Source organism: Egretta garzetta, unplaced genomic scaffold (genome assembly GCF_000687185.1).
Source record: "Egretta garzetta isolate BGI_Z169 unplaced genomic scaffold, ASM68718v1 scaffold81, whole genome shotgun sequence".
Taxonomy (NCBI): Eukaryota; Metazoa; Chordata; class Aves; order Pelecaniformes; family Ardeidae; genus Egretta; species Egretta garzetta.
In genome coordinates this window covers 7056049-7075188 of record NW_009258671.1, presented here as the reverse complement: position 1 = coordinate 7075188, position 19140 = coordinate 7056049, and the positions used below count along the sequence as shown (strand labels likewise).

The 19140-nt window shown below is 37.1% G+C and overlaps 1 protein-coding gene across 1 annotated transcript; it reads right to left on the bottom strand.

Annotated features, from left to right (window-relative positions):
- Positions 1–6: 6 nt before the first annotated feature.
- LOC104135158 (patatin-like phospholipase domain-containing protein 2) lies at positions 7–13977 on the bottom strand. The gene is made up of 9 exons (XM_009648772.2): positions 13968–13977; positions 13259–13491; positions 12440–12505; positions 10213–10422; positions 8979–9039; positions 6563–6778; positions 5462–5594; positions 4117–4233; positions 7–893 (listed from the first exon to the last, which is right to left on the bottom strand). Exons 1-9 carry the CDS (start codon positions 13975–13977, stop codon positions 602–604), a joined length of 1338 nt encoding a protein of 445 aa, XP_009647067.2. The 3' UTR covers positions 7–601.
- Between the last annotated feature and the right edge of the window lie 5163 nt (positions 13978–19140).

The following is a 19140-nucleotide window of genomic DNA, read 5'->3' as shown; positions in this document are numbered from 1 at the left end:
AAAGAGCTATAGAGAAGTAATACAAACTGCGGAATACATAAAACAACCTAGACTAATACTGTTCCCACAGTATCTCGTGCAGACAACTTTTCCATAAACACAACAGCATGTTTAAACATAAGGCAAACTGACACTGGAGGCCACTAAAAAGCTCATTTGTGTATTTCCCTTTATGAAATAAAAGTCCAATTTCATTTAAGTGCTATAAAAGTAATCCAAACACATAATATTGTTAAGAATTCTATTTTTAAAAAGCTTTTGTTATCAATGCTTCTTTGTCTAACAACCTGTTTACAAAATTTACATTTTTATACTCAAAGTAGATTTTTTTAAAATTTATTCCAGAGAGACACTGTTTACTACAAGTCTTCCTACAGTTGATTGAGCTGGTGCTTCGACAGAACTGTAGTCTGTCACTTAGTATAGCAGCCACTGTTTTTATAATCCTTAAAACAGCAGAATTCCCAAGGCAGATCTGTCAGGAATCTGTAAACAAGTAATTTTCCAAGACTTATTGGCAATAAAAAAAATCTTTAGTCCTTTAGGATTTCAATTTCTCTGTAAAATTGGAATTTTGGAAACTGCAGAATCTACTTCCAAATTAATACTCTGGAGCAGTTTGGAAGCTTGTCTCTGAGGAAGAGTCAAAATCGATTTCCAACCCAGACTCATCAGAATTTGGGAGAAAATTAGGATAGGAGTTTAAATCTGAATGCTTCTGCATGTTAGCGGAAGCATTTTTCATGGCTGAGTGCACGAAGCATGAAGATTCCCAGAGCCAGGTTTCAAGGTCTGCAGAAGAGTGAGGCATTTTAAGGTGGCAATATGAAGAATGAAATTCCATAGTAGATGGGACAGTTTGACATTTTCTTAGCGATGCATAATTGTCTTTCCTGTTTAAAAAAAGAAAAAGATTATTAGTGTTTCAATGATGTTTCTACCACTGTTCAGATATTTGACAGGAAATCTTCATATAAGGAAGAACACTAGAGGAAAATAGTTAATTCTATAGTTAATGCATTCATTTAGTGACTTAGGATATGGGACAACAGGAAAAGGATCTTGAAACGATCCTGGGTAGAAGAGGAGCACTCTACCATTCTGTGTTGTCCTCAGAAGTAGGTGTAAAATAGTTACACTGAAAGTCACACCATTCTGATGAACTCAGAAGGGTAGACACAGTTTGTACAATACCTTTTAAATCGTCCTGATCTCCCCCCAGCTATCTACTTGGAATATTTGCTGATTTATCAATCACAGCACTAACTGAACATTAACAAGAATAGTCTTAACATTTACAAGTTGAGTAGCAAATATAGTTGTTCAGCTTCCCAAATGCCACCTCTGCATGCCATTTTACCACCAGCTAATTATCACCAATTTGAACAGCTGGAACAGAACTTTCCTACACTCTAAACCAGCACCTGAATCACCACATTAGTATTTTCAAATTTGAGAAACAGGGAACTGAAGTTGTCACCAAGAATACCCAGGGGGTTTTGTTGGTTGGCTTTTTTTAAAAAAAAAAAAAACAAAACACACCACCAAAACAAAACAAGTTCTCTCTCCTCTCTTGCAGTGCTTTTGGGAAAAAACCCAATACAACCCGCAACGCCCCCTCTCGCACAAAAAACCCCAACCAACTCTCCATACGCACATTTCAACACCAGTTTCCATACCTGAAGTTTAGGTGCACTAGAAGATACCATCCACCAGGTTAAGTTTCCTAAAAGGATTTTCAAACTGTAAACATTGCATATTTTCATGAGATTTAAGTTTGATTCCAAACCAGAAGCTAGATCTGATAGGATTACTTTCTGCAAAAGCAGCAGTAAATTCTTGATGGATGCTGAAACAAAGTACAAGCCCACAGAGAGTCACCTGTAGAATATGATGCAGGATTCTACACCTGGAGCCTCGAGACCTAGCTACTTGAAGAGGCAATCCACTTAAAGGAAGGCTTCAGAAAACTTAGAAGTTTGACAGTGCTAACAGTTCAGTGGGAGCTGATCACCCTGAAGATACCATAAAAGCAAACAGCAGAAGCCACATGACCACCATGTTCAGTTTTATAGCCAAGAACTTCCCTTTCCACAAGAAGAGAAACAATGTTTCTGGTTAATCACACATAATGACCCAATGACTCCTCTGAGAGGTTAGATCTGAGAGAGTTGATATTGCACCTTCTAAATGCCCATTCCAGACGAAGAGTCTCATAATTGGTAAGGCTGGAATATGAGCAACATCAAGAAGCTGCTAAATAAGGGTAAAAGCAGGAAGATGACTATACCCAAATTTATTGTGGAAAGGAGTCAGAAAAATCATTAAGAAAAGAAGGAAAAAAGGACATTGGATTACATGTGGTATCAAATTACTGAAGAGATGACAGTAGGATGATAGAAAATACATACCAAGAACTACATTTCTGCTCAGAGAGATGACCTCAAAAGCCAACTAGTGTTATAGAAGAAAAGGCTTTAACTGATTTCAAGAAAGGAGAAGAGAGGCTATTTGTATACAGGAATTAAGTGCTTCTGAATTCTGGATAAAATTGAATATTGGAAAAGAAAGTATCTTTACATCCTAATATAAAGCCATCATTTAATACTTCCAGAGGGTGAAGGAAACCCAAGCTTCAACCTCATTAAGTCTTCCGTTAAGCTTGAACCTTTAACAGTAAGTTCGACTACTCTGTACTTCTAAGGGATGGAGCGTATGAATCGGCTCTTTCACGATGCCAATGCAGAACCTAGTAAAGCTTCTTATAAGGAAGTAGGATCAAGCAGTTCTTCTTGGACATATCAAACCTCCATTTCTGACGGGGCAGTGCCAGGGCACTAAAACCAGGAAGACTCAGTAACTCTTGGCTCGAATAAAAGAACATTTTTTGTTTTAATTTAAAAAATGTGCTGTACCTAGAACATGCCAATGCTTTAACTGAAATAACTGCTGCAGTTAGGAATCTCCAGTGCTACAGCCATCTCTTGGAAGCTTTTATGAAGTGTTTAAGAATTCTGTTCACTCCTAATAGCTTTTCGGCCTAATTTCTCTCCCCCTTCTTCTACCTCCTACCCAGCAACTCCAAGAGTTGAGATAATCATCAGAAAATATACAGTAAAATAGATATGACCTACTCTGCAGAAGTCTGGATTTATGCTTTTTCAGACCAAATCTCAGGAGACTTCATATTCATAAGCATTTGGAGCTCAGAGAGCACCTATGTTTCTCTACTTTTAACACTACTCTGGCATGGCTGTGCAACACTGTTCCAGCAACAAGTCCATTTTTTAGCAAGAAAATCTAAGCTGAATATTGGTCATATTAATTTAGTGAAAGTTTGCAGAGCTCCTTGGGCAAATACTACATTCCCCAGCAAAAAGTGAAACAGTAATGGTATTCTTAGATTCATACCGAGGTGAGTTGTCACAGATTCCTCCATACACATAGTGCTACAAAGTTTAACAGAAGTAAAAAGTCTGAAAGGCTAAATCTCACACTAGCTTGGTAAGAGAAGCATAATGAACATAGTTACAAGCAGGTTACAGTAGAGGTTTCTGTTCCATGGAAATAGAGGTTCCTAATAATTTTCTGTATGTGTCTTATTTTAATTCTCCCCAACTGTCTTACAAGACTGTCCTTCATATTCACCTACTTTTAAACTCTTACAACCTTTCCTGTCCAGACTCCTAAGAACCTAGTATTTTTGCCAATCTTTTCCAGTTCCTACCTGCTACATCTGATTTAGAACATCTTAAGCAATCTTTTCCTCTTTTCTTCCCGACTGCTCCAACTACTGTGGAGCAGAGAAGAAACAAGGTCTCTGTTCTCAGTCCAATGCCAGCTTCATAACACTCCAAAAAGCATAAGCCTACCAACAGGCAACACCTCTTCATCTACAATATGTAGCTGTCATTGATAAGCTATAAACAAGCACCACCAGAAAATATACCTAAGAAACAATGCTAAATATTAGAAGCAGTGAGAAATGTTTTGTGTTACCTTTGAGAAAATTATTAAATCCTGTTTTAGGAGAGAAACTTACTAGTACTTGAAGCTCTGACAAAAGAGAGAATTTCTAAAAATGCATCATTGGCATGCAGCAGCGCTCCACTTTACCTGGATGTACAGAACAGCTTGCTTTTAGCCTGGGAATAAACCGTACCAGCAATACGACAAAGCTGTTCTTGCATCCACTGAACATCAGCAGGCATGTCAGGAAACCAGTTTACTAACCTAAAACCAAAACACAATTGTTTTGTAAGCAGTAGATCTAATCTGCATTATATTTTTACATACCATGTCCAACATCCAACAAAGTAACATAGCTTTCATTCTCCCCAAGTTAACTGCCCCACCAAGCTCTCCAGATCTTCCCAACCTCCCTGAATTCCTATTTAGCTCACTCATCTCTTCTATGAGCTAAGAAAAAGGGCAGCACAGACCACTGCATCTTTGATCTATGCTGAGTGGCTGACCAGTATATGCATTCCACACCCTATGACCAACAGTTAGGAAGCCTACAAAATACTCCTGTCTCCAAGACTTCTTTCTGTGCAGTAGGAACTTTCTGGTCAGTTTAAAGTTAAGTGGAAGGAAGAACAAAAGAAAAGCACAATGGAAGAACAAATAGAAGGCAGAAACAGGAACCATGTCACAAATGTATTTTTTTTCTTTATGACACTCTTATTAGAAGTCAGTTACACCGGAGAGGGATGAGGTGGAAAAAAACACATTAAAATGGTGTTGAAACTTGCTTTATCCCCATCCACCAAAAAATGGCACCAAAGTGCCACATTAAGAGACACAGAAACAAACTACTTTACTGGAGTCCTCTGTGGTTCCATTTGCAGAACATTTTGATTTTTCAAATATTTTCTAAAGATAGTAATGACATATGCTGCTCAAGGACTGGAATTCTCTTAAGCAAGAACAAAGCTTAGGGTTCACGGTGCATTCATTTATTGTAATTTCTCCTTTACAGGAATTGAAAAACTTACAGAATTAAGCCCTGTTCCAAGAGCACAACTTTCAGTCAACCTAAACAAACCTGGTAAGAAAATTTGTATGGTGAGTAAACACTGGATTTCACTCCTGACTTCAGAAAGAAGCTAAAGCTCAAGAACTATCTGGATAAAGTTCAAATACCACTGCAGAATATAGTAATAGTAATAAAGAACGTGCTTCTGGAAAACACAATTAAGGGTGCTTCTTTCGAGCAATTACAAGGCAGCTACTAGTAGTAACAGTAAGTTGTCTAGGAATCATCTTAGTATATTTATTTATCTAGACTTAGACTATAGAGGCTTTAGGAGGATGCATTATGTAGGTAGAAATAATGGTCTTTGGACAGTTACCACTTGAATTCTAGAGTAGTAGAATGCCTACAACACTGAATGAGCTCTCAATGAGTAAATTTCCAAAAGCATAATAATTCTAAAACAGTTTATTAAAAGTTCCTTACCGTAAAGCAACAGAGTAAGCAGACTCCACTGGTAGCGTGTACGGTAGCATCAGATAGGATATCACCCGCATTGGGAAGAGTTTAGAGAATTGAGCGCAGAATCCATTCTGTTCTTTACAAGCTTCCTGCAGTGCTTAAGAATAATTGGTTTTGAACAAGATGTTAGACTATTTGAAAACAGTTTAAATAAGTTGCTCAAAGTTTGACAATCTTCAGCCAACATTATCAAGTGTTACTGAACAAGGCTCAGATAGAAAATGAAAGTAGTAATCTCAAGGCACTCTTACTATAAACCTTCTCTATGCTATTTCAAAATATGGGAAACACTGACTCATGCCACAGGGGCAAAAGGCATTACCCAGAACTTTTAAGCAGTAAGTATAAGAATTAATTTATAATAACAGGACATGAAGCTCACCTCTCCAAAAATACTTATGGATTTTAGATAGCATTCCTGTCTTGTTAGGACTCTAAGGATTTTGTTTAAATTCTAGAGTTCCGTGTATTCCCATTGTTACATATAGTTGTAAGAAATATCACACTTCAAATTTTCTTCTCGTAGATTACTGGGGTCACAAATTTCACATCTTGAAAATACTGACCAGCATCCACAAAAAACCCCACTAGGTAAAAGTTATAGATTAAAGAAATATCAAAAGTGGGTTTGTTCTATTAACAGCTTATTAAAAAGACAGGAAAGCCAGAGAATTAGAAATCTACAGAAGCCTGTTTTAAAAAATTAGATGAGGATAACCAGCATTTGGATTTGAGGTTTAACTTTGGTGTGAAATATACGCTTACAAAAATACTGTGCACATACAAGTTTATCCAAAACCAAATGAGAATTCAATTCACAACTCTGCAGTGCTGGAAGCAGCTCCTTCCTCCTGCTTCATTCTTATTTCTGTAGCTAAATCAAAATGTACATGTTCACATTTAATAACTATTCAAAGAACTTTTTGGGATTGAGCTAGTCTCCAATATCACAGGCAGTTAAAAGATTAAATAAAAAACATCTTATGCAAATTATGAGTAAGCAGGGAGCGGAAAGAAATCAAAGCTTGCCATCCAAAGTTATAGGAAACAGTCTGAAGCATTTACCTTTACGAAGTCTAGGAGGTAGACTCTCAAATATGGTCTTCTCCAAAGGCCACGGATTTTGCTTCAGCTGGTCATTAAGCACTTCCATTTTCAAAGTTTCTACTCTGTTATTTTCTGCCAGGTTTTTTTTCTTCATATGGTCAATGTGTTGTGCAGCCTCATGAGGATTTCTTTTTGTGAAGGACAAGTGGATATAAATTGAGTCCTTCAGAATACCTGAAAGAATCAAGAGCTTCCACTTAGGCTTGATCCATGGGTCTTCAGAGTACCTGTAGTCTATACAAAGACCTATCCTGAGGGAACATTATCAACCCAATGTCAAATACACTTGTTCTTATAATCCCACAAACATTTAATCACACTGATGAATGCTCTTTTGCAGGTTTAGGTCTTTAAAACAGGTTCTAAAGGAAAGGAAAAAAAAAAGAAAATTAAACAAAACTCCACTGGAAACATACATTCATTTACCAAAGTTGTTTTCCAGCAAGAAAGCAAATATTTAAAAGAGAGGAGGAAAAACTGATTTAATATATATTTGAAAAAAAAAACAAAAACCCACCTGAACTACATCAGACATTGGGAAATTTGACATGGCAGTTATCACATAACTACTTTGAGGCATTGCTACAACAGGGTGGAGAAGGAAGGTGAGTAGGGTACAATATTGTTTTAAGATATATCCAAAGTACAGATCTAAGTCATCACTGGTTGCCTTGCAAAACCGGTGCCAATTAAGAAATGGCACTAATAATTACCTTTGAAACAAGCACTAGATAATGAGCGCAAAGTGAAAAATACAAGAAGGGTATTTATACTTGGTTTCCAGAAAATCATTAAAAAGTTATATATATAAAAAGACTAACAAATTTGACTAGGATCCATATCTACATACAACAGAATCTGTATCCTACTTACAATTACTCCTAAAAGACAAATGTCAAAAGAATATACAATGAATTTAACAAGAAAGTTATCTGAAGTGTTACAGGCGGGGGGGGGGGGGGGGGGGGGATTTCTGCAACACATTGGGGCGGAAATTAACTCCTACAGTTGAAATAACAAGAAAGGAGATGCATAATGAATGTTTGGAAAGGTTATAATCATCAGTGATTAAGCTTGAAGCAAGACAAACTTGTGACAGAATAAGAACAAAGGTGATCACAGGATCAGTAGTGTGAAAAGGAGGACAATAGCACAAGACACAGAGGGCATGGAGGAAAGACACTAAGGAAGAGCTGCAAGGAAACTCAGATGTTAGTGTCAGGTGGAAACGTGCACACAGGAAAGTTGTGGGAGTAGTACAGCAACGGAACCCATCTTAGCACAGACAACCACAAATTACAGGCTCTTTGTGCAGCTTGTGCTTTTAATCACCTGGTAAAAGGTATAAAGCAGGACTCTCTCATTAAATATTTAATAATATTACTAGAAAAATCAAACTCTTAAGCAGAACCATGACATTCTTTAACAGTGAAGAAAATTGTTCCAAGAAAACTTGAATATTTAATGTTTAGTTATAAACATTTAGTTTATAAACTAAATGTTTAGTTTATTACAGACAGAGTATAAGCAGTGAGCACATCAATCTATGACTGTATTACAATACTGCAGATGATACTGTCTGTAATAGTGCAAACATCACATTTCAGTTTCCATTCCCCTAATCCAACCCAGTACCAATTTGCTTCTGCAGCCAAAGACTACAGGGGCTAGGCATATTTAACACATGGTTAACTTCATACTAATATTAAGTTACTGTCTTTAACTTGTTTGTCTCCAGGTGTGCAGAGCAGTAATATTCATTAATATAAAATTCGTTGCTAGAATTGTAGGAGTAGAGCAGAACAACTTTGAATTCTTCCTAAACTTATCTGGGTCCCAACAACTGCCACATTACAAGTCATCTTCTTCTAAAGTCTTTCGTGATACAGACTCAGGATTTGCCTGTGACTGAGTTTATGTTGTTGTCCGACAGCTCCCAGTTCTGGACTATAAGGCTATACCTAGAAATTCACTTGGATGACAGCAAAGAGGAGGTGATAAGAAGATACAGGTTTCACAGGAGTTGGAGACAATAGCCTATTCCTATCCTTCATGATTAACACAAAAGAAACTACTAATACCATTTCCCTAGAACTGGAATTCTTTGGTAATTTCACTTAATAATACCTTAACATTCACACAAATTTGACAAAACCCCAAAAATTCAATTTCTGTGTGGCAGCACAACTTACCTCAGGTGAATAGTTACTACAGCTATGTAATTTCTACAAAAACTAAACTTACCACGATCCTTTCAAAAACCTCAAAGACCTAGCCCCTTCTTAGCTACTTATAACCCCCTCACCCTTTTACATTTTTTTTTAAAATCAGGTTAAGACCACATCATCAGTAATTATCCAAAAGTGTAACATACCATTCTCTTTCAAGAATTTAAGGGCATCTGAATATCCTTGCTCACAGATCTCTCCTAGTACCTGCAAGCATAGGGTAAATGAGTTAGACAAATAAAAGGAGATTCAACTTAAGATCAACAGTTTGCAGAATAAAAAAAAAAACAAAAAAAACCCCACCACACCACACTTCCATCTACCCTCCATTCTTGTAAGAAAAATTTACATTAGCAATTGCTATAATTCAACAGATTCAGGTTAATATGCCTACTGTGATAATGCATACATGATCATGAGTACGTGAACTATTCTTTCAGCTATTACAGATGCACTGAATTATTCACCTAAAAGGACAGCGCTCTAACAGTTTGCAAGAATTTCTACCCCTTTTGTTCCTTTGACTAGCCTTTCAGCAGATACAAGCAACAATGAGACAGGGTGGCTTGGAGTATGCCAATTCCCCTCCTTCCCTCCCAGTGCTTCCCACTTCCGAAAACTATAAAAAGTCAGTTGTGCAATTCTCATGCTCAAACTCAGACTTAGTCTTTCATATGAAAACATCTTTCACCAGATGCAACACCAGCTCACCTACACAGCAGTCCTAGACAAAAAAAAAAAAAAACAACTACAAAAAAATTAAAGCCTACATAAGTAGAATTTAACATTTTTCTTCAAGTGGTCAAAAAGCCCTCAATTAAAAAAAAAATACATCTGTAGCAGTCAGGAACATTACTTCTTCTCTGCAGTATATCCCAAGCCAACTGACAAAGTCTGTTTTCATTTTTCCAGCTTCCACAACAGCAATTCAAGAGCATTTCCCTCATCAGATCTGCAATTAACAGCACTTAGCAAAGTTTAAAGACAAATTGCCTGTGTGAAGTATTACTTGAGAACTTTACAAAACCATAAAGCTTTAGAACTTCAAAGTTCTGAAGCACCTGGTTAGCAGGTAAACATGAAAGGACTACAAACTGACAGTTATTAATTTACCAATGTTGATTTTAGGATAGAATCCCATGCTAATTCCCAAATAAATACTAAAAGCCAATAGCAGGACATGCATTTCTAGCCTGAGAGAGACTAAAAATAAGGAGAATGAAGACAAACTATGAAAGAAAAAAACAGGAACAAGAAGAGAAATGTCACCAGAAAAGTTTGTATGACTAGATAAAACGCTAAGATTGTTGTAGCTTTCTGCAAAAGGAAGGCTTTTATATGGAAAGGTATTTTAGTAATGACATGAAGGCAGTGACTTACCTTAGGTTCTGGTGGAAAGAGAGCTTGCGTTAAACGATAAAGGTTCCCCAAACTAAGCTGAATGCTGGTGTTGGTCACATTCATTTCATGAAAGTTGGCAGAATTCCCCTTTGGACAGATATCACACTCCCCAGCGAAAGGCGAAACCGTGATGGTATTTTTGGATTCATAGTGAGGTAAGTTGTCACTGATTCCTCCATCCACGTAGCGCTACAAAAATTAACAGAAATAAGAAGTCTCAAAGGCTGAAAATGTTTAACTAGCAGACTTCCCATGCGAGAATTAAATAGCATTTAAGACTGTAACACAACTGCGTCTGCCTATGCTCCCAGGCTAAACATTTTGAGTAGCATGCTTTGTCCTGTAATGCCAGTTAACAACATTCCAACATACTCTTCTAGAGCAGCCTGTTCCTACCTGTCAGCTTTCTTGAATGCTCTTTAGACCCAGCAGCTACTGAGAAACTTCCTATAGGTATATAATGCAATCACTGAAGTACATGTGCAATCACCAAGTTCTTTGTGGAAGTACCAAGTACAATACAACAGGTTTGGCAAAGGAGGAGCCATAGCACACAGCCTTCTTGTGAAATTATTAAAAGGTGGAAGTACGCATCTGAGTCACTGTTCTACAGAGGTAAATGGTTTTAATTATTTGGAGTTTCTGTCTATCTGTTCCCCCTACTAATTTTTTAATCTAAAACCATTGCTGCGTTTGAAAGGGGTAAAAACAACCCAGACAAAACCCACCACATCCAAAAGCTTCACAACTGGCAGTTAGATATACCTATTGAAAGTTATCCTTAAGTCTTTGTTTTAAAGTGCACATGCATGAAGCACCAAGCCAGTAAACAGCAAGATGATATGAAGTCTACATACTTGACATTCTACTGTGTTTTAAGCCCTACAGGAGTCATGCCAAGCATATGCAATGGTGGTATTCTTACCCCGTTACATCAAAAATGCCTCCTAAGCGTGAAAATCATATCAAAATAACTGCAAAGATCAAAAGGATACAATGATTCCTTCCTTCCCCTTCCCTCAAAATAGGACCAAATAAAGCATCACTTGTGTGTTTTTGTACTCTGAACTAAGCCTTTTAAAATAACATTGTTGTCTGGTGACAAGAACTGAATAGCCAGATTAGCCTGGATCCACCTAAACCTTGGATTCAGTCCAACGTCCTGTTTTCATAACACCTTTAATCTGGAAGAGTTTAAGGAGACGTACAAGGTTTAGAAGTACAGATAAAGAGAAATCCCTATACAGTTCTAATCACTTTTGCTTAAATTTCAGCATGAAGAAGAAATACATCTCATGTCTATCCTTGACCTTTTAGCCCTTGCAAATTGCCCTGAGAACAGTAATCAACCACCGTTAAAGATGTTTTGGGTTTTCTTTCAGTATCTTCCCCTCTCCTTGTGTAAGGAGAGCCAAAGTTGGAAGGAATGCAAATGCAAGCTAATACAGTACTGTAACAAAAAGCCATGAATGTCACTGCCTTGACTTGAAATGCACGTCTGCTTCCAGACCTATTAATCAAACAGCTGCAATAAACTATACTAATTTTTCTGCAGTGGTTGCCCCGTTCACAGGGCATTTTAGAAAACCCAGTATAGCCGTGAAGCATTAAGAGGTTTTGTAACCAACAGTTCCTGTGAAGTAATATAACAGACTAATATACCAATGCTTTACCTTTAAAAAGCAACCTTACACTGAATACAAATGACAGAAGACATTAAAAAGCTTTTATATCTGACTGAACATGGAACTTTAATCCAGTTTTAAGGCAGATGTACCTACAGCAAGAACAAAGATATACAATAAACTATCTTAAAAGATTTTTTTTTTTAAACAAACAAGTGACACTTCCTATAAATTTGTGCAGGTGAATGAGCACCACTTTCTTCAATAAATATTTCTCCTTAAGTTAAATACTTGCTAGCTTAGAATACTCTCTTAATTACTGCATCAGCAAGCAAGAAATTTGAGAGACACCATGCATGTGTGTGTTTTGCAGGGTGGAGAAGAAATATACGTAACAGATCTTCCACACATTTAGTATTTCCTTGCTTTTTTGAAAAGTTGTAACATACAACTACAGTACTAGAAGCTATGATGAAGGTTATTTACTTTACAGTAGAGTAACAAAAAAATATACATACATTGTCTCTTAATGCTTTCAGAATAGCCAGAACTATTTTTAGATCTTAACAACAGAGACTTACCACACCTCTAAATGACGGTGGAATTAGGCCACAATAAATAGGGACAAATGAACTACAGATCAAAGCCTGTTGGAAAATGAGACCATGTAAATCAAATGGTAACTCTTACATTATTTAAATTATCATTTATCTTTATCTCTTTAGATGTTAGCAAAAACAACTGAGCAAGCAACCAAAAAAATCCCCAGCAAGTACACTAGAATAAAAAGATATGTAAAAAATAGGGTATTATCAAGCATTATTTTAAACAGGATGAGGGTATTCTAAATTTCCTTTTTAGAACATAACCACACTTCATCTAAAAACATTATAAGACTCACTAAAAGACCATTTCTGGAAATGCTAAGTAGCAAGGAAAAGTTTATGATCATTCACTCAAGCTACACATTTTCTGAGTAACCAAACTAACTGAGGACACAAATATCAACATTCTGGGATCATATTAAACTAGCTTTGTAACTGATATTAAGAAACTTAAAAAGCTAATTTTGACTGTTTCTTGATCACTGCTTTTATAAGAATGACCTTAAAAAAAATTCTTATTCATGAAGGTTATAGTTTCATTAGATTCACTGCACTTCAAAGGCATATATCCTTTTTAAGACTGATCCCTCGCACCTACTCACTAAACCAGTTTGCAGATACATTGACTGGGAAAACTAGTAAGTGAATTTAGAGTAATGAAGTTTGAATTCAACTTTAAAATACTGTCAAAATCATAATATCCTAAAATGTTTAAAATGGAAATCCATTCCATGGATGACATTAAATGGACTTAGGATTACAGAAACTTTTTAAAGTTGCCAAAAATAAACATACCTGGACAACTTCTTCTTTAGAGTTAAAATTAGATATCAGTGCATTTTTGCCATCTGATACTCTGGTTAGTGAAATACACAGTCTGCCCGATGACAACTGGTGAGTGTTTTCTGGAAGATTTCTCATCAGTCCATCTCTTATTATTTTTATCATATTAAAGGAAGGATGAAGAGGACCAAGATTTCGCTTTCTAGCTTCTTTGGCTAATGCCAGAACATCTGCACAAGCTTGAGCTGAAAATAAAATGCATTTAATTTAAGAACAGAAGATACGTCAAAACCAAAAAACCCCACACTTCCAATAACAAAGCTGTCTAGAGGTCCAACTTTTCTCTCCGATTGCTAGCGTGAAAATTCAAGAGCTTTTTAACAGACAATATAACTGTCCACTGACATTTAACAGAGTTTAGGAGTTTTTTGAGGAAAAAAGTCACTTCAGAATTTCAAATAGAACTCCTAGTGAAGACCCAGCCACTAAATTACTTATGTATTATTTATATGTAGGCTGCAGGTGTGAAATACCCATATAAGATGCTTCCATCAGGAATTGTTCATTCCAAACCCACATTCTTTAAGAAAAAAACAAAGATAAGTGACCTTCTGTAAGCACGTATGCATAGACATACTCCATATGCAACATCCATAAGAACCTACAGCGTATGATGCACAGATTTAAGGTCCACAGTATGTCTGCAGAAGAAGGTAAGCACCTGCGTTCATCATGGCCAGTAACACTTGTTGGACCTTAACCAAAATTAAGGTTTCAGGGCACCATTTACCTTCATTATATATAAACACAATAAAGGGAACACGAAATGTGAACGTACAGCATGGAACATCAGGAAGGAAATTTTTAAAGCAATGCGTAAGGAATGTGGAAGAGAACTGTAACACTTCTCACACGAGTCTCCCCCTAAATAGGTGTATTTTTACCAATACATAACAGACAATATTTTTTTCTCCAATTAAATCAGCATTTGGGAACTAGATCAAACCACTACAGAAGACACAACTGTTCCCAGAGAACACTGAAATAATTTTAATGACATACCCAGTCATAGTAAGAACAGCAGCTCATCCACCTGCAATGTTTTGTTTGAATTTTTGATGTCATGTTTCTCCAGGGCATACTTTGAGGAAATTGCCTGATAAGCTCCTCAACTTGGTAGAGGAAAGGGGGTGGGGAGGAAGGTCAAAGTAACAGGTTATTAACCTGAGTGATATGCTACAAGGTCATCTAAAAATATTTTCAGAACTTGCATATTTTAAGTTACACAGACCTTTTTTTGAATAGATAGGATTTAACTTACCAAGTTAAATGTGAACACTGCACTGGAAACAACTCCACTTACGCCTCTGAGGTCAGATTAATTTCCAAAAATATTATCTTTCTACAATGTTATTTTTCCCTCTTCAGACAGCAATACCTAACCCTTTCTCATTCTTGGCACAGTAAACCAAGAGTCTATGTTCAAAAGACTATCTCTCAAAAACCCTGAGGTATCAGACATACACCATTTTTACCACTACAAGCTTTTTCATTCCACCCTCACAGAGTGAAACCTTGGGCCATCAATCCACTGATACCAGTAGCCTGACCCCACCTCCCACCCTAGAAGGCAGCGAACAATTTAGACACAGCTCACTGTTCGTGGTCAAATACATGCTTGTGTTAGTAAAGCACATTTTACATGCAATTAAAAAAATGGCACAAGTCACATTCTGGCAAGTGAAGAAGTTACTTCCAGAAGCAGTTATGTTGGCAGTTTTAGCCATTCTATTTTTCATGCACTCAGATGCAAATTACCCCCCCCCCCTTTTTTTTTAATAAACTAATTTAGCAACGTTCAGTTTTCTAAACTTTCTAAAGAGAGAAACCAGGCACGTTGCAGGAGTCTGAGAACCGAACTACCAGAACTCTGTCCAGGAACAGCAGTCTTTCTGCATGCATTAACTTCCTTTTGCAAAATAAGTACATTTTTGAAAGCTTATGCACCAAGCAAATAAACTGCTTGTTCTAAAAATCAGACCAAGAACACTGGGTGCATAATACATGAGCAAACAAATATACACACGATCACTTCTCTGCCAGGTCTTGACCCTGTTTTTCTAGCTAGCATCCTGCCAAATTTGAAGCTCAAGCTATTACTTAAGTTTGAAGCACGGTAACATCTTCGCTCACTTTCACTGCAGGCCTGTTTCTGCAGAAAAAATAAAGTCAACCAGTGTCCTCTACTAACCTGGTGTTGCGATTATTTACCTCTCACCGTAAAAAATGTCAGGCAATATCAGCGCACTTTACATACCCCATTAAAGGGCTGCAAAACTGATGACCTCTAACAGTTTAGATTTGAACTCCTCTCATTTCAACTTCCTTTCAGAAAATAACGGTCCATGAAAACTAAATTTGATTTCACAGTTTACCCATCTCTTCCACATACACTAATGTCTACATTTGAGGCAGCCCACATGGAAAAAAAATAAGAAAAAAACAACTTTACATATTTCATTTTTTGTAACCTATTTTAAATACAAGAAGGGGCCCTAAGAAAAAAAAAAAAATAAAAAAATGTTGTGCCTACCCAAGAGTATGTGCTATTAAAACACTGAAAATTTAAAAAGCTGTTCATTATTAACTCAACAGACTTCAAAGTATTCCAACTTCTTTTCCTTCTCCATTCCTTCCTCAACAGGACTAAAATACAGTTACCCCTTAGGCTGGTGTATTCCAAAATGGGAGCTTCGCAGAAAGGGACAGAGGGCTAGAGCTCAAGTCAGACTGGGATTTTAGAACTTGATACATGCTTTATCTTTTGAAATGCAAGAGAGCTAAAAAATTAATGTTTGTATTAAGTGTGAACTGTTTCTAGTTATATTTCTATACACCTAGTTATATTTCTGCGTTCCTATTTTTAATGGTTGTTTCAATGGTTGTTGTGGTTTAACCTGGCAGGCAGCTAAGGACCACACAGCTGTTCGCTCACACCCCCAGTGGGACTGGGGAGAGAATCGGGGAAAAAAGTGAAACTCGTGGGCTGAGATAAAAACAATTTAATAGGACAGAAAAGAAAGGGAAAATAATAACAATGATAAAAGAATCTACAAAACAAGCGATGCACAATGCAACTGCTCACCACCCGCTGACCGATGTCCAGCCAGTTCCCGAGCAGCAGCTGCACCACCACCCCCCCCAGCCAACTCCCCCTAGCTGTTTTTGTTCAGCATGGTATCATATGGTATGCAATATCCCTTTGGCCACTTTGGGTCAGCTGTCCTGGCTGTGTCCCCTCCCAGCTTCTTACGCACCTTCAGGCTCCTCACTGGCAGGGTGGTACGAGAAGCTGAAAAAGTCCTTGCCTAGAGTAAGCCCTGCTCAGCAACAACTAAAGCATCAGGGAGTTATCAACATTATTCTCACCCCAAATCCAAAACACAGCACTAGGCCAGCGACTAGGAAGAAAAATAACTCTATCCCAGCCAAAACCAGGGCAGTCATTAAGTAACTATTAATTTGTTTCCCACAGAGTAAAACCTGACATTGTATTTACAGCCCCCACCAAACCTGTTCTCTCTATTGCCCCACTAGAATGGATGACCACATCACCACCGAAATACCAGATCTCCAAGATATCCATGGGGAAGATCCAAAAGGAGTGCACCTTAACAGTTCCAGTTTGGAATAGCCTGGAATGCACTTCATCCTCAGAAGAACAGTCACCTCTAAGCTTCTCACTCTACCTTCCCCCAAATTCAATGAGGGAAACTTCTTCCTCAGTCTGGAGAAGTACACTTTTCCCCCTCCCTCCTTTTCAATGGCTAATATTTACATTTATTCGAACTTGAAGTTCTACAGACTCACCGTTTGCCTAACCAAAAGGTACCATGAAGCACAAAGACAACGCTTTATTGAAAACATCCGGCTACAAACTGTAAGAGATTAAATAGGCATCTCAATTTCAGTCAAAACCCCTGTTCATATATATACATACACGCTCAGAGTTTTATGTGCACCAACAAGCGCACTAATTCAGGTCTGGGTCCAGTCAAGTCTTGAACACCACCCTCATGGTAATTTTCTTTTCCTTATACCTAATCAGAATTTGCCACGTTCCAGCTTGTGTCTGCTGCCTCTCATCCTTCCACTACCCACCTCTGAGGAGAGTCTGGCTCTGTCTTCCCACAGTGAAATGTAACTGTGAAAGCACGTGGGACTTATAACCACAACTGCAGAAATAACAAATACTGCATATTAAGGTATATCAATGTAAGGGAGGCATAAAACATAAACTAATGAAATATATCAAATTATTATACCACACAGCATTTCTTTAGAGCTTATTTACAATCCTCTGCTTTTACACAAGCTCACAAAAAATTAACAGCTAAAAAGATAAAAAATTAACATGAGAATGCCTTCTTAGCTTGATGAATTTACGATTCACAGATTTTAGGATGTGGCTGGTTTTGAACTGTCTTCCAACATTCCCAAGTGGCTTTTTTTATTTTATTTTTTTTTTAAAGTTTCCAGAAGAAATACACTTGCCCGTGAAATATAATACCTTGGGCAGTGATCATACACATTCTAGCTATTCCACTAGAGAAAAGCAAAAATCTCAGTTGACATACAAGAAGGGAAAAACAAAGGAATAATTTGAAGTCTGCAAGTCTCAATTATTGAAATAAAATGCTAAAAATTTTAAAAAGCTGTTACTAACACATACTTTCAGGTAAACAATATACTTTTTTTGTGCTTAAGAGCACTTCAAATATTTAAAGCAGCTTCCTTCTTAAATCATTTACAATGACTTAAGACTTGAAATTGGATACATTCTAAAAATAGTTACTGTGAATAAATACAATTTGTTTTAAAAGCTGATATTAGGCTCATAACAACTCAAGTGTGTTATGTTAGGAAATTACAGCAAAATTAAATTTAAAAGCTTAAGTAGCACAAGTTATGGCTGAAGCTTTGAAGAAATTAAGCACACGTGACAGAGATCAGTGCCTAAGCAGTAGGGACAAGCATTTCACAGCATTACTCTCTTGCACATACAGGGAACTGCTGTTTGTTTTAGTCAGTGAATCGTTCCCTCAGAAATTTAAAAGCAAAACCCAAACCCTGTCCAAAATCAAAATAAGCACTCCCTGTTTTCCTCCTTCATCTATAAGTAAGATGAAATGTGAATTTACAAAAACTTCTAGTTCTAAACCTGTTGAGAGTACCATTAACAAAAACAATCAGTAGAGTCATGCACTAGACAAGCTTTTATTTAGTGGATTTCTTTGGTTTAAAACTATTTTCAGATTTCCAGATATTTCATACACTTTTTTAACTGCATTCTAGTCACTGTCCTAAACACCTTGATACTTTACTTGTATCAAGCTTGCTTTAACAACTAGCATGTCTAATTCACTAGATTAAACGTCTGTCTGGGTTTTCACGTGCCCTACATAGGCAAAAGTAAGGTATACTTTTCCTACTGCTAGAAAATAAGGGCTTATTGCACAAGAAACACTATATTTAGTTGCAAACTAACTTCCTTTATCGGTATAAATACAAAACAAGATTAAGTCTATTACTTAAATCACAATTAAAATCAGTGATTTTAATCAATCCACCGTTTCTAATCATATGCCTAAGTGACCTATGCAACATACACTGCGCGCAGATTAAAGAGGAAAAGCATGTTAAAGCTAACCTAAGCCCTGACCTTAACTCTCTCGGCCTCACCCCCACAACGAAGAAGCTTTAGAGGAAGCGAGTTAAAGCTAACTGAAACTTCACGCGCAAAGGTAACTGCGGAAGAGACGCATCACGTCCCAGTAAAGTGTAGCTATCTTGTTTCAAACTGATGACAGGGTTAGTCTGCTTGTTTTGAAGGG